Genomic DNA, 16,070 nt, shown 5'->3' on the forward strand with positions numbered 1-16,070 from the left:
TTTAAACTCTCGTTTAACGGTAATTAATGCGGAAACCGCCAGAGAATCTCCGCGCGTTACTTTTTGCTCATTTCCACCAAAATTTGCTTACATTTCACACTCGGATGCTCTTCGCTCGTCTCGAAAGCCTGCGTGAAAGTCTCTGTCCCCCGCCCAAGAAACAGTGGCAGTTTCCGAGAGACTGGTCCAACATCCCCTCGAGAGACGAGACTCGCTTATGGTTTTCACACTCGCAATTATCGATCGCGCCCAAGAGGTTAAGGAACTCCCGTGACATTGGAACTATTTTCGGCCAGTAAATTTGGGGGAGAGAAAAAAATGTTGTTTAGGCTATATACTTCCCCAGGCCTGATAGTAAGCCATTCAATCGACCTATTCACGACCTAAGCGTTTTAGCATAAGAGTGAATGGGAAAACGCGTAAAAAATACGACCTACCAAGTCGATGTATATATTATACGTGAGGAGATGAACGCCAGTTTAATCGTTATACATACATAGAAATAGGTTAGACTTAATTCTTGAGCTGTGTCTAAGAAATGAATTGATGATATTCCACTTATAAATGAAAACGCTGAAACTGCGAATCTAGGAGTAGTGACTTATACGTTATTTAGAAAATATTAATATGGATAAACCATTGTACGGAAGATTTAATTTTAAGTAGAACTTATACAATAATCGACTTTAAAATTCTTGTACATTCAAAAACCGGTTAAAAACGGTGTCTGATTTTTTATAAAAAATAACAGTAAAAAAATCTTACAGTTTAAAACATTTTTGTGCGTGCTATATTTATATTACTACAAACATATAACAAAATAAATTAAAATAATTAGAAAACATCAATTAGAATTTTTAATTTGATTTAGTTTTTATCTATGACTATTGTATAATTACTTAATATTGCTTTTTTTCTAGTTACATTACATAAAGAGAAAATACTTACTGGCTACTGAATTTGATTTAATCGTTTTCACGACATCCAATAATAAAAACTATTTTTTTCATTTTTAATATTTGCCTCAAATATAGAAAATTCATATTTGATATTATTTTTTTATAATTTATTTAAAATCTTTGCCTTGAAATAACCCTTTCGTTGCCAAAATCCGATATTTCGACATTGGCTAGAATTGTCGGATCCAACATAATCACTTAAAAAATAACCAGATACGTTTAGCTTCAGTAATAGTTATCACAAAAAGCTCGACAACCAGAGAGTTAATGGCTTATCAGATATATTCATCATCGGAATTTACACATTAATTACTCTTGTAAAGCGAAAATAAATGGCGTATAATTCGTGTCCATATTTAGAATTGCATTATTGTATTTTATAATATAAATTCGAAATTCTAGATTAAAATGTCTTTAAATTCCCTTTAATTATAAATGATTCTCCGTGTAGCAAATAGTGTAAGCTTACTGTTTAACTAATATTAGAATTATACTTATTTGATTTAAGAAAGACATCTGTGTTGATTCGTAATTTAATATACATATGTTAAATAAACCACTTTTAGGTCATACTTAATATTTATAGTAATCAGTTAACACTACGCAAGGTTAAACATGAATGATACAAACATGATCGTGAAATATATATAATATAATTAATATAATATAATTTCTTGACTTGTTCTGCGTACACTGTACGCAGAACAAGTCAAGAAATATGAATTTTAATTGGAAATATTATATTTTTTTGATGTTTTATTTAACTTTTTTTAAATAATTTAATTTTACGAATTATTTTTAATATATTTTATTGCTTATGTCTAATGCCTGCACTACACTCTCTGGAAGTTGGCCAAGGACGGAGAATATAGTGGGTTACTTCGGTCGAGTTCGGTTCTGCCTGCTCTAAAATTTCTCGGAAGTTGTCCGAGTTTACTGAGAACGGGAGGTAAAGTGGGGGTAATTCAGCCGACTTGGCCAGCTTCGAGCGCTTCCGAACATTGTCGGCATTATTTTCTGAGTCAAAGGGACCGAAGTCGGAGATGCTCTTTCGAGCGCGAGCGGTGAGATACTTCCCCTCTCGCTTTCTCGCGTGTTAAGTGATGAGAGAGAGAGAGATAATGATATGGTGTTTCGCAAACTGAGATAGAACGAATAACTCGGTTCAATTTCAGTATGCGCGTAGGCGTCCTATGGTCAACACGCATGTCGAGCGCTGGTTCGTGGTCACGTGGTCAAGTTATAATACCACATGCTTATCGGGGACTTCAACAGACTCTTACTGACATCTTTGAATATTTTAGGGCACCAAAAAGGATTAATTATATTTTTGATAGTATATTCTTCTAACAGATATCGTTATTATATTTTTTTTCATATAAAATTAAATAATTAGTGATACTTGATTTTGTTAAAAAAATCGTTTCGAATATCCTTATGTATTTTCCTAGATCGGGTTATATAAATGTCACAATACAACGAATTCTTATTTAGAATCGATAGCGACAAATTCTAGGATACTCACAGATGTGGTGTTCGTATTCTGAAGTATCATTTTTATGCCCTATGACATTTTGCAAAGCCGACAAAGATTTTGCGTAAATTGAATATTTACGACCGAAAAGTTTTCATTGATATTGTATTGGTGAGTGCACACACAAACTTTTCTAATTATCAGTAGCGTAATTTTAACAATATGACAATTTAAAAATTGCAATTATTTGGCACATTTTTCGACCGCGCGCAAATATGCCAGCTGTACATGACAGCAGCCGCCGTGCGTACGTCACCCACGCTCGCCGTCCGGACGGCATATAAAATTTGTGGCAGTGTGGCCGCTACTCGGAAGTCGGCGACCTCGGCCGACTTCAGTTTAACTTCGGTTCGGACAACTTCCAGAGAGTGTAGTGCAGTCATAACAGTTTTTCAAGTGAAACAAACAATTATTGAAGTGTTACAAATATTATTATATATAGAACTTTAAAATAATATTATGTGAATACATATATATTTTTTATATTGATTATATTATTTTATATTTGATTCGATCAGTGGTTCCTAACATATAACAAATAAGTCATAAGAAAAATTTACGGTGCACCAAAATCAAACGGTCAGAAAACAAAGAAAAATGTGCGGAAAAAACTTTTATTACAAATTATACAACATAAAAATATAATCATGTGATATACGGATTGTATCATCAAAAATTAACCGTTGGATAAGCCATGGTACACATGTTGTATCATCGGCCATTATGTATTAATTCAAGTTGAGATGATTTAAATGTTGAAAACTAGCTGAATTTTAACCTATATTTTTTATATTTTTGAGGAAAAGGTGGTAGTAATAAATATGAATTTTAATATAATTAAAATGTAAATTTCAAAACTAGTGCTCAATCATTATTTAGTAGTGTGATCTGCTTGCTAGATAAATTCATTTGAATATTTTTTAACCGAAAGCCCAAAATCATTAGAAATGACTATTGATATTTCTATGAAGATTCATAAAGCAGGAAACAATTTTCCACCTAATCGCATAATTAAAACAAAAAAAAACTTGCGACTTTCATACGATAGACATCTGCTGGCGATTCGTATTTTTTATATTTAACTCAATACATATATTAGTTATTTATCACTCCAAAAATATTTTAATCTGTGTAGAATTTAATGTATAGAAATGTCAACCTACAATGAAATAAAATCTTTGTTGTTTAGTCTCTCAAATATCTGTTAAAAATTTTGATGCTAAAACAAATATTGCATTATAACCAGTTAATTAATCATCGCAAAGTATAAATGAGAAAATTATAAAGTTTTGCGAATATCGCCAACGTGTTAAAAATATCTTAGCTTCGAGCTATAGTATCCGTTTTAACAATCCCATTAACACATCGCCCTCCGGCGAATAACTCGTTACGTGCCTTTTAATCACGGATTCGAGCTGTGAGCCCCGATTAACGATTTCCCGGCTTATAAAATTCGACTTCCCGTCGGCTGAAGGATACGAACCATGAATTCGGAGTTGGGGTGACATTCTCCACGAACACACAGGTGGTGGAAAGGAGCGCCGGGGGCGATTGGATTTCTCTTCAACCCCTACACGGTCTAGCAGTGTTTACATTCGATTACGCCGCTATTTTGACTACCGCCGAAACAACGTTTGTTTTTTTTTGGTCGCCCGGTGACGCAACGACGCGCGGTCACTCATGATCGAGAGCGCAATCGAATGCACCACCATCGTCGTTTGTTGCAGTTGGCTATAAAACCAGTCGACTTTCTAATATCGATAGAAAGCTGGACGTCCGCCACGGGTTGGGTTTTTTGTTTTTGTTTTTTGCAAACTCCCACACGATTGGAGCGTTGTGTGCCAAATATGCCAAAACCAAAGAGTCGGAAATTGTAGGGCATCCATAACTTCCTGCGCTTCTGTCGTCATTGTATTTTTTTGACGTTTCAATATAGCTTATGTTTATGTAACTAATGAAAATAATATATGAAGCTGTCGAGCTATAGCTATTATTTAATTAAAAAGGCGCCCCTCACAAATGAGCATTATTAGTTCGGTATATTAGAATTGCGTAGTTCAATGTCGGCTTCGTGTTTATAAGAGCCTTGAATGAAAGGGTCGACCTGATCAAAACACGAGAATGACGTCAGCATATCTATTATAACATCTCAGCTTATGCAATTTCAGAAAGTCTATAATCAATTATATATGCATGTACAATATAATATTCTGACTATGTTATATAATATTTCAAATTTGTATCTATATGATTATTCTTTACACTCATCTCTCTATTTATGCGATAAATATGTTCCAGGACGTATTACGTAAATCGAAGCATAGAATTTATAATAAAACGATGGAATAGTATTAATGTAACGTTTCTTTAAATTATAAAGTAAACGAGCAATTTTTTTAGCGACACGCGTGCATTCCAAAATGCAACTCAGGACAAACTGAATGGATAGTGGAAGAGGTTCCAGAAGTAGGACAAGTGCAACAAATATTTTAATATTTTTCTTGAGATGTGTACAGTCACATGCTTTTTACCGATCTAAATAATTGTATATAAAAGACCCTCCCCAAAAATAGTCTCATATTGAATGCCAATCGTTTTAAATTTTGCAATTGCAATCTATGTTACTGAGAAAAATATGCTTACCTCCATTTAGTTGGCATATATCATTAGCAAAACTGGTATTTTTTAAAAATCAAACTAAAAAATATATTTGTTTGTATTTCCTTCGTATTTCACGTAGAATAATAACCGCTTTCAGTTTTATGAATGTATACATGTGTAACAAAAATAGTTTTCACGAGTATATTATCGTTAATTCCTACCAGACAATGCCGGGTATAATAACAGGTGATCCAATTCGAGTTACCTATGTTGGCAGTACTGTAAATCAGACAGCTGTCAATAATGTTTAAAGTGTCAAATGTTAGTTTGCACACATTTACGAAATGGATCGCTTAATCACAGCTTCTTCAATTATTCTACAGATACAACAATTCTGTACGAACTGTGTGTCGAAATTTACGGGAAGATTATGGTAAATTTCATCGTCTTACTGAGCGAACAATTCGCAACGTAGTGAAAAAAAATTTAAGAGACTGGAAACGTTGGAGTTAGGGTAAGGCCTGTGCATCATCGTGACACCAGTTCAGTCGAGAATATTTCTGCTGTAAGTGAAAGTGTGGCCGAAGACCGGAATTGTTGATTCGTCAGCGTTCGCAGCTTTTGGGCTTTCTTATGGCTCCCTTTGCCGCGTTTTACACCCATAAAAAAAATCTTATTTTTTAATGAGGCACATTTCCGCCTCTCTGGGTGTGTTAATAATCAAAATTTCTGCATATGGGGCGAGGAAAATTCTCACGTGATTCATGAGAGATTACATGCCCAAAAAGTGACTGTTATGTGCGCATTTTGTGGTCGAGCGGCGTCATTGAGTATTTTTTTTTTAAACGTAAAGGTCGAACTGTAACAGTCAATGGTTAGCGCTATAGATTATTTTTGGCACGAAATCGAAGATATTGATGTGGACGAGAAAGCGCAACTTTGACGGGAATTTTAATGAAAATTGTGTACAGTGAAAGAAAAACCAAATGGCTTTGAGCTTTTTAATCGTGTCAAATTAATGAGGAGCTTTAAATCTGCATGATACAGTATGAAGCGGTTAGTTATGGTTGAAAACGTCAAACGATGCAGGGGACTAAAAAATCAAGTCTGAAACTAGCCCGTTAGCATAGTTAGTGAAATAACAGCCTTAGTGCTGAAAGTGAAAACATTGCGACATAGCAATTTAATGTTATACATGACAACCTAGCCATGCGTTAAGAATACACGCATTAAAGAACGTAAACATGATGGCAAATTCAATAGAATATATGTTTGAGATTCACTGCATGTGTACATTATGTTTGCGTGCAAAAAATACAAAGACACTTCTTCAAAAAACTTAATAATAGAAGTACTAAAATAGATTACCTAATACTTTATCAACGTTTTGTTTCGTCTAGTTTTTTATCAGCAACTTACAAAAATAGATCGGTGGCTCAACGCGATGTGCTAATATCTTGAGAGCAAGAAAAATACCCGTACAAATTTAAATCGCAATCAAACGGTAGTAAAGACCCTCTCTCTCTAATTTTTATTTGATACGTATCAAATCTAAAAAACGTTTACCACTGCTCTCGTACCTCATACATTTTTTTACAATATTTACATAAGTATATTGTTATATTAACAACGTTCCGGCAAGTTGGTCGTCATTACGGCGACCCACCGTGACGCAGCGGTACTTCGTGATGAATAATTTGTTGCCCGCTTTTTAACGGTATACCGAATATTCGCGAAACGGGAATAAGGGGGTGAATTGCGCGAAACCCTTTTGTTTCACCCCCCGAGAGAGAGAGAGAGACTTTTTTCATGTTATAATTTGCTCCCTTTGAGGGTGAGCCGTATCGACTGACCCGAAAAATCTATTTTTTTACTGGACGAAAGCCAAAATGTATGGTTATTGTATAAATCCGATTTCAAGCAGCCTCAATATTTTTATTTAAAAAATCGCAGACTATATGTGGAATATACAATACAGTAAACTCACGTATTAGTAGGAAGCACCAAATATAATATAAAATACGCACAAATTTGCTGTTATACGGCATCTACATTTAAAAAAAGCTTCCAAAACATATAGCGAATTCCGATCTCGACCGTGTACCGAAAATATATCCTAAAATTACTGAGTACACTTCTCGCCGGGGAACGCATATGTGCGTCATTTATTGTTCAGAAATTTAAATACGTTTTTAATTTATTTATTAGTGCTAACCTTCGTGTCAGGTTTGTGATTGTCACGTATAGTTTGCATATGTAAGTTGTACGTGAAGTTTTCTGTGGATGCGTCCGCGTATTCACTTTATTTTATTGCCAATTCATCTATGCTTCCGGGGGTTCTTTCTGCGGAATAACGAGTTGCGATCACGTTCCTTATTCGCCGTCGTCGCCAAGATATTAGCACTCGAAAATTTCCCTCTGACTAGAACCATCCAGCTCCTCAATGAACTAACTGTGATTATGTATATTAGGAACTGGTTTTGCCTTTAATATCTATATTATAAAATATATGTCATCGACTCTCAGACTTATTCGTAATGGTTAATTATTACCCCCATCTAAACATCGCGCTTTTAAAAATATCAATGGAATACATTCACATTAGACAGCAGTTCTACGGTCGATATTTTTAATTATAGAATACAACGATGAAAATGCAATATTGCTACAATAATTGCATACGCCCCTAACATATATCTATCATAGAATCCATCCGACACGCATACAGAACTTTCGCTTTCATTTTTCTCACTCGCAATAATTGTGTTCACTAACTAAACAGTTTATTGATGTATCCAGTCAACCGAACGCGGCATTTGCGCTGAGGCGAGTTTCCATAACATTTACCACGACCCTTCTATATTTACATTTCTGAAGGATCTTTGCTACTTTTGAGTTGAAAAGTTTTCCATCGAGTATTCAAAAGAGAAATAATACATTCAACAGACGTCCAAATTATTACACTCGCAGTTTACGTGTACGCGTATGGCCATTTCGGAGTTATCTAATACCTCATCTAAAAAGCACCGAAGCGAGACGCGATTTCAGAAATTAGATTATGTACGGAGCGGCCCAGTATAACGTCAAACTGTATAATGATTCAGGGGTATTCAATTTGATCGTCGCGAATCAGGAATGTATCGTAAATATGCGCCCTTTGTATTTGAAGCAGATGTATAAAATTCCGGACTTATGTGTAAGCGACCCTGGAAAACTGCACCAGAAATGCGACACAACCCTTGGCAAAAATATTATTTTGCTGCTCAGGCAATAAAAAAGTAGCCCTTGACATTCTGGTGAATTCATTTTGTTGTTAGCATACTGATTAATCAATCATATGTATAAATTTGTTTATGTATCTTCTTAACCAACACTGGCTATCGAGATAACTGATAACGTCAGACGTTCTTAACTCAAACAACAGTAGATTATTCTGTTTACAGCGACGATTAAATAAACGAAGTGTCGTGTGATTTTATCACTCCAATAAAAAATAATTATGGTTTTGCGGTAATGAACTATATTATGGATCTGTATTATGTACATTTACATACATATATTATTGTAGTATACTTATAAGAGTAGTATACAAGAAATGTATTTTTATAATATTGCGACAATGTTAAAAACTACTCCAATTATAATATCTAATTACACATCCAGCGTTGTGTTCATAATTTCCAGTTTTACGCAATTAGCGAAATTGTTTTTTTAAGAATCTCAATCTAAAATGGTATCACTACATTCAAATATAATTTCCCATCCCTTGCCTTAAAACTGATTTTTCATCCCCTTGCCAGTCGACTGGCTTTGAACACGATTATAGCGCCGTGCTCGTTCATAGTCGCCCGCGTTAATTGGCCTCTTTTATGCTACTTTTTAGAGATGGAAAATTCGTTACGTCGTATAAAGGGAGAAAAGGTTATGCAGAGCAGAATCCACATAACGAGGTTATTCCGTGTATGCCGAGAAATGCAATTAATCAAACAATTTGTGAGCTTATCGCGAGAAGGAGATGACTCAGTTCAAATTGAAAGCTGACGCTTCGGATGCTTTCCTTCCTGTGTGTGCGCTTTTGAACGAGTGCAATCCGGTCCAGAAAAGCTCTAAAGCTATCCTCTTTCCAGCTTGCCGAGAATATTCCCGTCGTATAGTCTCGTTTGGCTCTCTCTCAGCCACCCTAGAATACCGCATCCGCTTCCGTTGTGTATCAGACGAGCTTGTGAACTAAGGTTTAATTCAAAAACAAGGGCGTCATAAGTTAGTAATAATATTTTACTAATATATTTCATTCATTAAATCATTATTTAAATAAAAAAATGAGGATCGTTGCTATAATTTCCAGCACGAGTGTTACTACGCCAAGATAGGTTTTAGATTGTACGAATTAATTCCACGCTAAATTATGCATCTCACTATCTTCTATAGTTAATGAAACCCCGGCGACCGATAAACGCATGTGCGTATTATTCAGGCGAATAACTCGTCTGGAGTTTGGTGTTTTATTCTAGACTATATTATATTTATTTAACGAAACCAAAGAATAAATACATACTAGATTTTTGTCGAGTTAGAAATATATAATTAAATATCCCTTACACTCAATTTTTCTCAAGAGTCAGCAGAAAATGCATAGAAGGGTCGTGGTCACTGAGAACAGGGTTGAAGTGTAAAAATAAAACACTAATAAGCAAGGCAATGATTATAACAAATATGCATCAGAAGTGCCTATTTTGATACAAACAAAGTTATTAGTTTATAATTGATAGTGTGCAATAATTTGAATCACTTTCACTTAAAACTTATGTTAATGTATACGCAAAATTCTCTTACCAGCGTCTACTTCCGAAGGATCCAGTTTTCCGAAGTAGGTCGAACTCTGGATTCCGGACGTGGAGCTGGACTAGTTGACGTGAAGAGGGAAGCAGCGGCTTTCTTGACCTCCGTCTGTTAATGGTCGGCAGCTCCACTTGAGCTCGGTCGAAGTTATTGATATTGTTGTTGTTGTTTCTGTTTTTATTAGGGCTGTGGAATCGCGTAGTCATGGCATTTTAGGCGGAGTCCGAATCGTAAAATATCGACCGACTCCTTTTTTACTATAATATATGTGTTATACATAAATCGGAACCAATGTCTAGACTTGGTAATCCAGAGGCCAAAGGGCAGACTCTAATTTCATCTGCCACGAAGCGCATAAAAAAATAAACAAAATTTATATAAGAGATTAATTTATTTCAAAATTGACTGATATGAGAGTATTGGTCAAAGTATATTCAAATCGAATTTTGGTCAATAGGAGAGCGCAAAAACAAGTATCACTTCTCAGAAGTCAAAAATTCACGTCAAAAGCAATAAAATGGTGACGGCGACGATTATATTTTCTGACGTCGTTTCTGTTATTGTTTTGGTCCTTTTTTAGTGGGACCGGCGATTGAGAAGTAACCGAAATTTTCTTTCATTTTACACTTTAAAATAAGTAAAATGAAAATAATGACGTCATATTTACGTAAAAATAAAGAAATGAAATCTTACGCAGATTGTCAATGTTTTTTAAACATTTAAAATACTGTAAAAAATAAGGTGCCGGAATACATGACAAAACCGCGTTACATGACAAAAAAGCCCTGATTACAAGTGCAACAATGTTTAATGTTCAATATGTTTTTAATCCTTGAAAATTGTTGTCATTGCTATATATTAATATTTTATTCGCTGAAGAAAACATTGATTTTACTATAATTGTTAAATTTGAAGTCAGAGCATAAGGAAATGTCTGAGTTAGGCTTAGTGCTCGCCTCACTTTTTGCTGACAGAACCGATTACGATGACCTAGGGGTGTAATTGGATTAATCTGTTTTCTTACTGGATTTTTGTATTATATTGTATACTGGATTTTTGTATTATTATATACCTGTCATTAAATATTTTAAACAGATTTGTGATTCGCCAATTTCCCAACGTGTTGTTTTGGGTCACAAAGTTCTTTATTATTTGATAATAACACTCGCAGAATGTCTCGAATGGCTATTGTGATGCTTTTAATTTACTCCGTCTATTGTCTGCATCAGTCTGCATTAAAAATGTCTCGAAGGATCGTATAGTTGATGGATGGATTTATAGCACTCTTAATGTGTAAGAAATTTTATTTCTCATACTCATTTCAATAAAGCTTTTAGAATCGATTTTTTTTAATCAACGTTTGTCTGTGGTTCTGTAAAACGTTCGAAAAATATTTTTCATGTCTTTTTAAATTAAAAAAATCACAGTTAGTATTATCGATGTTTCCATTTTTATGTTTTAAAAATTAAGTGAAAAATGCAATAAAATAATAATCTTGACAATCGTACCTCGAGAACAAACCAATACAGATCTGTGTATTTACACGTACAGGGACACCCCTCACGGCATACGACCAATTAGAGGGCACACATTTAAGAACATGTAATGACGTTAAACGACGTGTTGTGTACTGATTGATGGAAATATATAGACTAAATTTCGAGTTAATCCTACAATTTGTAGAACATGCAACTGAATTACGTGTGAATATTTGCCATATATTTATGAATTTACTTCTGTGCTTACCTCATTTTGTGCAGGTATGTTATCATTGTATTGTGTTTTATTTTTTTATGGATGGACGCTAAATTAATAAATAGCGGGTTAATTCAAAACTTTGCAGATATTAATGTCAGTTCATATAACCTCACAATTCAGTTATTAAGCTCACCTCGTAAACATATTGCTGAATGAACCTACCTATAGTTTCTTCACAAATATAAAAAATATATATGTATATATAGTCATCTCTAGTAAAAAAAAATTGTGGAGATGATTATGATTAAAAATACATATCAAAATTTTATCTTGGGATTTTTATATATCATACAAATATTCGTCAAAATCTCAACCATTAGTGTATTGTACGGTACTGAAGGTTTTGCATTTACCGATATTTTAATTGGTTGATTTTTTTATAAGTATATCTGTATAAAATAAATGTGTTTCGGCAATGAAACCTCGAATGAAACTAAGCTGTTAAAATGTTGGCTGAATTAAACTTATATTATTAATAAATTAGTTTTAGAATCTGAAAAAAAGCATAGTATCCATTCCTAAAACGGTCAACAAAAACCTATGCTGTATCTTCAGTACTCAATTAAGGGTATATTTACACATACTTATGTTTAAACAAAGTGTTTCATGCCGATGCATTTGACTTTAGAATGGTTGCCTCTTTATATGGAAATGCAGCATGCGAATAATGGCGCGACCATTTAATTTCATTAAATTAAATTTATTCTGAAAGCTCTTGATCGAACTATTGTCCATTTGGAATGCTTAGATAAAGCTTAATTTATTATATGAACGTTGATTTTACACGATTCTTGTTAGTCAAAAGTGATAAATTAAACTTATGTCTATGAAGCACTCATTACACGATTTGGTTCGCCGAAACGAAATTAGCTCACGGCGTGCCCAATTCGTCTCTGCTTCCATCTCCATTTTTCACGCACACATACACGCGCTCGTCGAAAATTGCGAGAAACGTTCGCCATTTTCTTCTCTGCGCTTTAGACACGGTGTAGACGCGCAAAGTTTCACGCGAATTTTCGCCCCGACTTAATAACGAGCTTTCGAAAGCTACCGCTTTTTCACGATACGCCCAAGGACTCGGCGCGTTTTAAAACTTACACAAATAAACACAAGAGCGGTCGTCAACCTCGGAGAGCGCTTTGAATTGGGTGAAATTAATTTAAACGCCCTTTTTCAACCATAAAACGATTCTGACCGGCTCACCCTATCTCGGCGGTGCGTCACGCCTCGCGAGACAGGCCCTTTCATCAAGTGTTATTGAATTCGTACATCACACATGTTTGTATGTATGTAGTACACGTGCAATTGAGTTAAAAATATTAATATCCTTCGATTGAAAAGAGAGCTTTGAAGCTTTTAATTCAGCGGTCGATATGTCTAAGGTTTTTCGCTAAAAGCTTTTAGCTATAAAAATGCTATATAAGGTCACAAACAATGAATGTTATCTACTACACACCCGTAGATAGTCATTCTAGGCACAAAATGTTATAATTTTTCAATCAACCTTAATTAAGAACGTTTATCACCATCGACTGTTTTTAAGGAACGCCGAAGGAACTTCTATTTTTGTCGCTTTTATGGCAGTGAATTCGCGTGTCAGGTATCGCTAAGGCAACCTTGATCAAATATTTTTTTACTACAAAGGCAGGGTTTATATTACCAAAGGGTGCTACTTTAAAATCTTGTTATTTGAATTAAAACCTCTTATAATTAAATTATATTAGTGATTATAATTAAACTTCTACATTTGATCCTTCTTTTTGAAAATAAAAAAAAATACTATATTGAATGTATGTCCACGGGCAACTCTAAAAATAAACACAAATCAATACCTATTAGAGAAGCTGATTCTTGACACTTTTTAAAACCAAGGATTCCAAAAGTATATTACATACATATTTGTATAAATCCCAGATTTAAAGTATTTTATATGTATTTTAAATGTAATTATAAGAATATAATAAAAGAAACTCAAATATTTCAATTAATTCAAAAACTGACAGTAATGTGCATACATTATTTATCAGGATAATTATATTATATTTATTTAATGCAAAGTTATTAAATTAGAAATGAATAGTATTGTTCAAACATTTACTATAAATACGTAAAGTTCTCGTAGACTTATCTGCGTCTTAAGAATCTAATCGTCTCCGAAGACCGGGTTGAACTCTGGATTCCAAAAGCTGGTAGCTAGACCAGGGTTGACGTGAATAGGGAAGCGGCTGCTTGTTCTTCTCAGTCTCTGTCGATGATCGCCGTATCTCTACTTGATGCGAGTCAGATAAAGTCAGAGATATCATAAAAAATAATATGTGATATGTACGCGTTATACGAGGTGTGATCAAAAAGTATGGCAAATATTTTTTTTAATTTGAATAGATTTTTTTTGCACTTTTTACGCGTATTGCAACATGTTTTTTCTCACTGTCAGTGCGTCAATTATTTAGTATTAATCGGCTAGATGCAAGCAACAATTGCACTAGTCGGTGGTTTCGACAATGTATTTTTTTTTATTGAAAGCATATAGAGAATTCTCTGAACTGACAAGGGTTTTTAATTTTAGGCAAAAATTAACTAGAATTTGCACGATTCTACACTTCATATTTGGTACAATGAAACGTCCATATTACTAATAATTATAAATTAAACATCGTAAGATATTTGTTTCCGAGAAGATAATATAAAATAAATTTTATCCTAGGATTACTAGATAAAAATTAATCAAGTTTATGTAATCAATCATTTCTATAAGATATGCATTATCGTTATATACTTGCTGAACTCCAGTTTTTTGCTTCGGAACAGGGTCATGAGTTGTGATCTTTACTAAATCGAAATATTTGTATAGATAGCTATTATTTTTATTTTTTATAGGGAGTGTAAAATTTTATAACAGGACATACATACGTTCATAAAATTCCAAAATTAATTACCATAATTAAAAGTTAACGTTTTATTGACTGCCTGAATGTAATATCTTATTTGGCTACGCAATGAAAAAAAATTGAAATATTTAGCTGCTAGCTTTACTTAAAAAAACCAAAGCTCATTAGAGCGCATATTGCGAAAAACTTTACAAGAAAATCGAATGACTCATTTCCCAATCATTCGAACCATACTGTTTGAAAAGCACTTATTTATTATATTTATATCTGCACTCAGTGTAATATACTACGTATGCTAGAATTATTAAAATAAAGAAACTGTATACAATATATTTTATAACAACAATATATACTAGTATATGTTTCAGTTTGTCTTCGAAATATCTGAATAGCCTTAAATCAGTGGTATAAAACGGACCGATATTGGCCGATATTTCTTTAGCTTCCAATTCGGGATCAAATAAGATTTTTTTAGCACTGCGACTCAATCAGTAAAAGTAGCATAAGTAAGCTTAATTTTATCCAATATATTTTATAATACATTATCTTAAAGAAACGACAGCAAAATGAGAATACTAATGAATATTGAATGATATATTATTATTATTCATGATATTCGATAACAAATTCCCAACAGATATTTCACAATGTAATCAGATGAGACGCAAGAATTGTATATAAATAAATTACCCCATTGATTTATTTCTCGGAACATAACGTTTTACAATCGTAAACCTCGTTTATATACAACAAACTAATAGAACAAACAATCCGATGCATCTCAGTTCCGACTCCGATCGTTCACTCGCTATGACGCTAATTAACTCTCCGTTAATTTATTCGCTCTTATTCTTTACTATACATACATAATTCCTCTTTTTCTGGAAAACGGAAGGCGGTGTCGTTATTTTCCCGGCGGTCGCATTCCTTCACTCGACGACACATATTAGAAATTCTTCGTAGCGCTAATACGCGTCGCATTTTTCGCGCGCTCCACGTTTCGACACTCCGGAAAAACGAAAACTATTTCGCTAACTTTTGTCTCCTTTTCAGATGGCCGAAAGTTCGACTGGCGGTGCGGAGCAGTTGCCCAACGCGAGAATGATGATGCTATGCTTCGGTGTGAATGCACCGACGCATTTCAGGTAAAATACATATTGATTAAGTCTATTAAGTATGCACTCGGGTGTTCAATCTACAATTGCCACCACATCTCGTGTCACTGTCGTGTGCATTTTTTATAAATGAGGGTGTTTCTCCAATTATACATGCACGGATTGTTAACGCGAAGGATGTCCGTTCGTGGTTCGGTGAGCAAGGTGGGAATCTAGGAAGAACTCCCATATCCTTATAAAATCATGTACATTTAAAATGAAACAAACTACACATTATAACCACTCATTGTGAACACTAACGTAGTGTTATAGAAGAACACTTTAAATTTAAATTACTTAAAAAATATCAAATGCAATCAAGAGTAGATAGATCTGA

General features: G+C 34.0%; 1 protein-coding gene across 10 annotated transcripts in view; it reads left to right on the forward strand.

Moving 5' to 3' along the window:
* Positions 1-16,070, forward strand: part of Spn (protein phosphatase 1 regulatory subunit spinophilin) — a 79,298-nt gene that overhangs the window by 31,586 nt on the left and 31,642 nt on the right. For all 10 annotated transcript variants that reach the window (XR_015811124.1, XR_015811125.1, XM_088195534.1 and 7 more), the window contains exon 2: positions 15,633-15,724. Coding sequence is in view for 8 of the 10 variants with exons in the window: in XM_088195534.1 (XP_088051660.1) it covers positions 15,706-15,724 (19 nt within the window). In the remaining 2 variants the exon portion in view is untranslated. The remainder of the gene's footprint in view (positions 1-15,632; positions 15,725-16,070) is intronic.

Source organism: Plectrocnemia conspersa, unplaced genomic scaffold, assembly GCF_051122295.1.
Source record: "Plectrocnemia conspersa isolate PC_06_02 unplaced genomic scaffold, ASM5112229v1 ptg000010l, whole genome shotgun sequence".
In the NCBI taxonomy this organism is placed as follows: Eukaryota; Metazoa; Arthropoda; class Insecta; order Trichoptera; family Polycentropodidae; genus Plectrocnemia; species Plectrocnemia conspersa.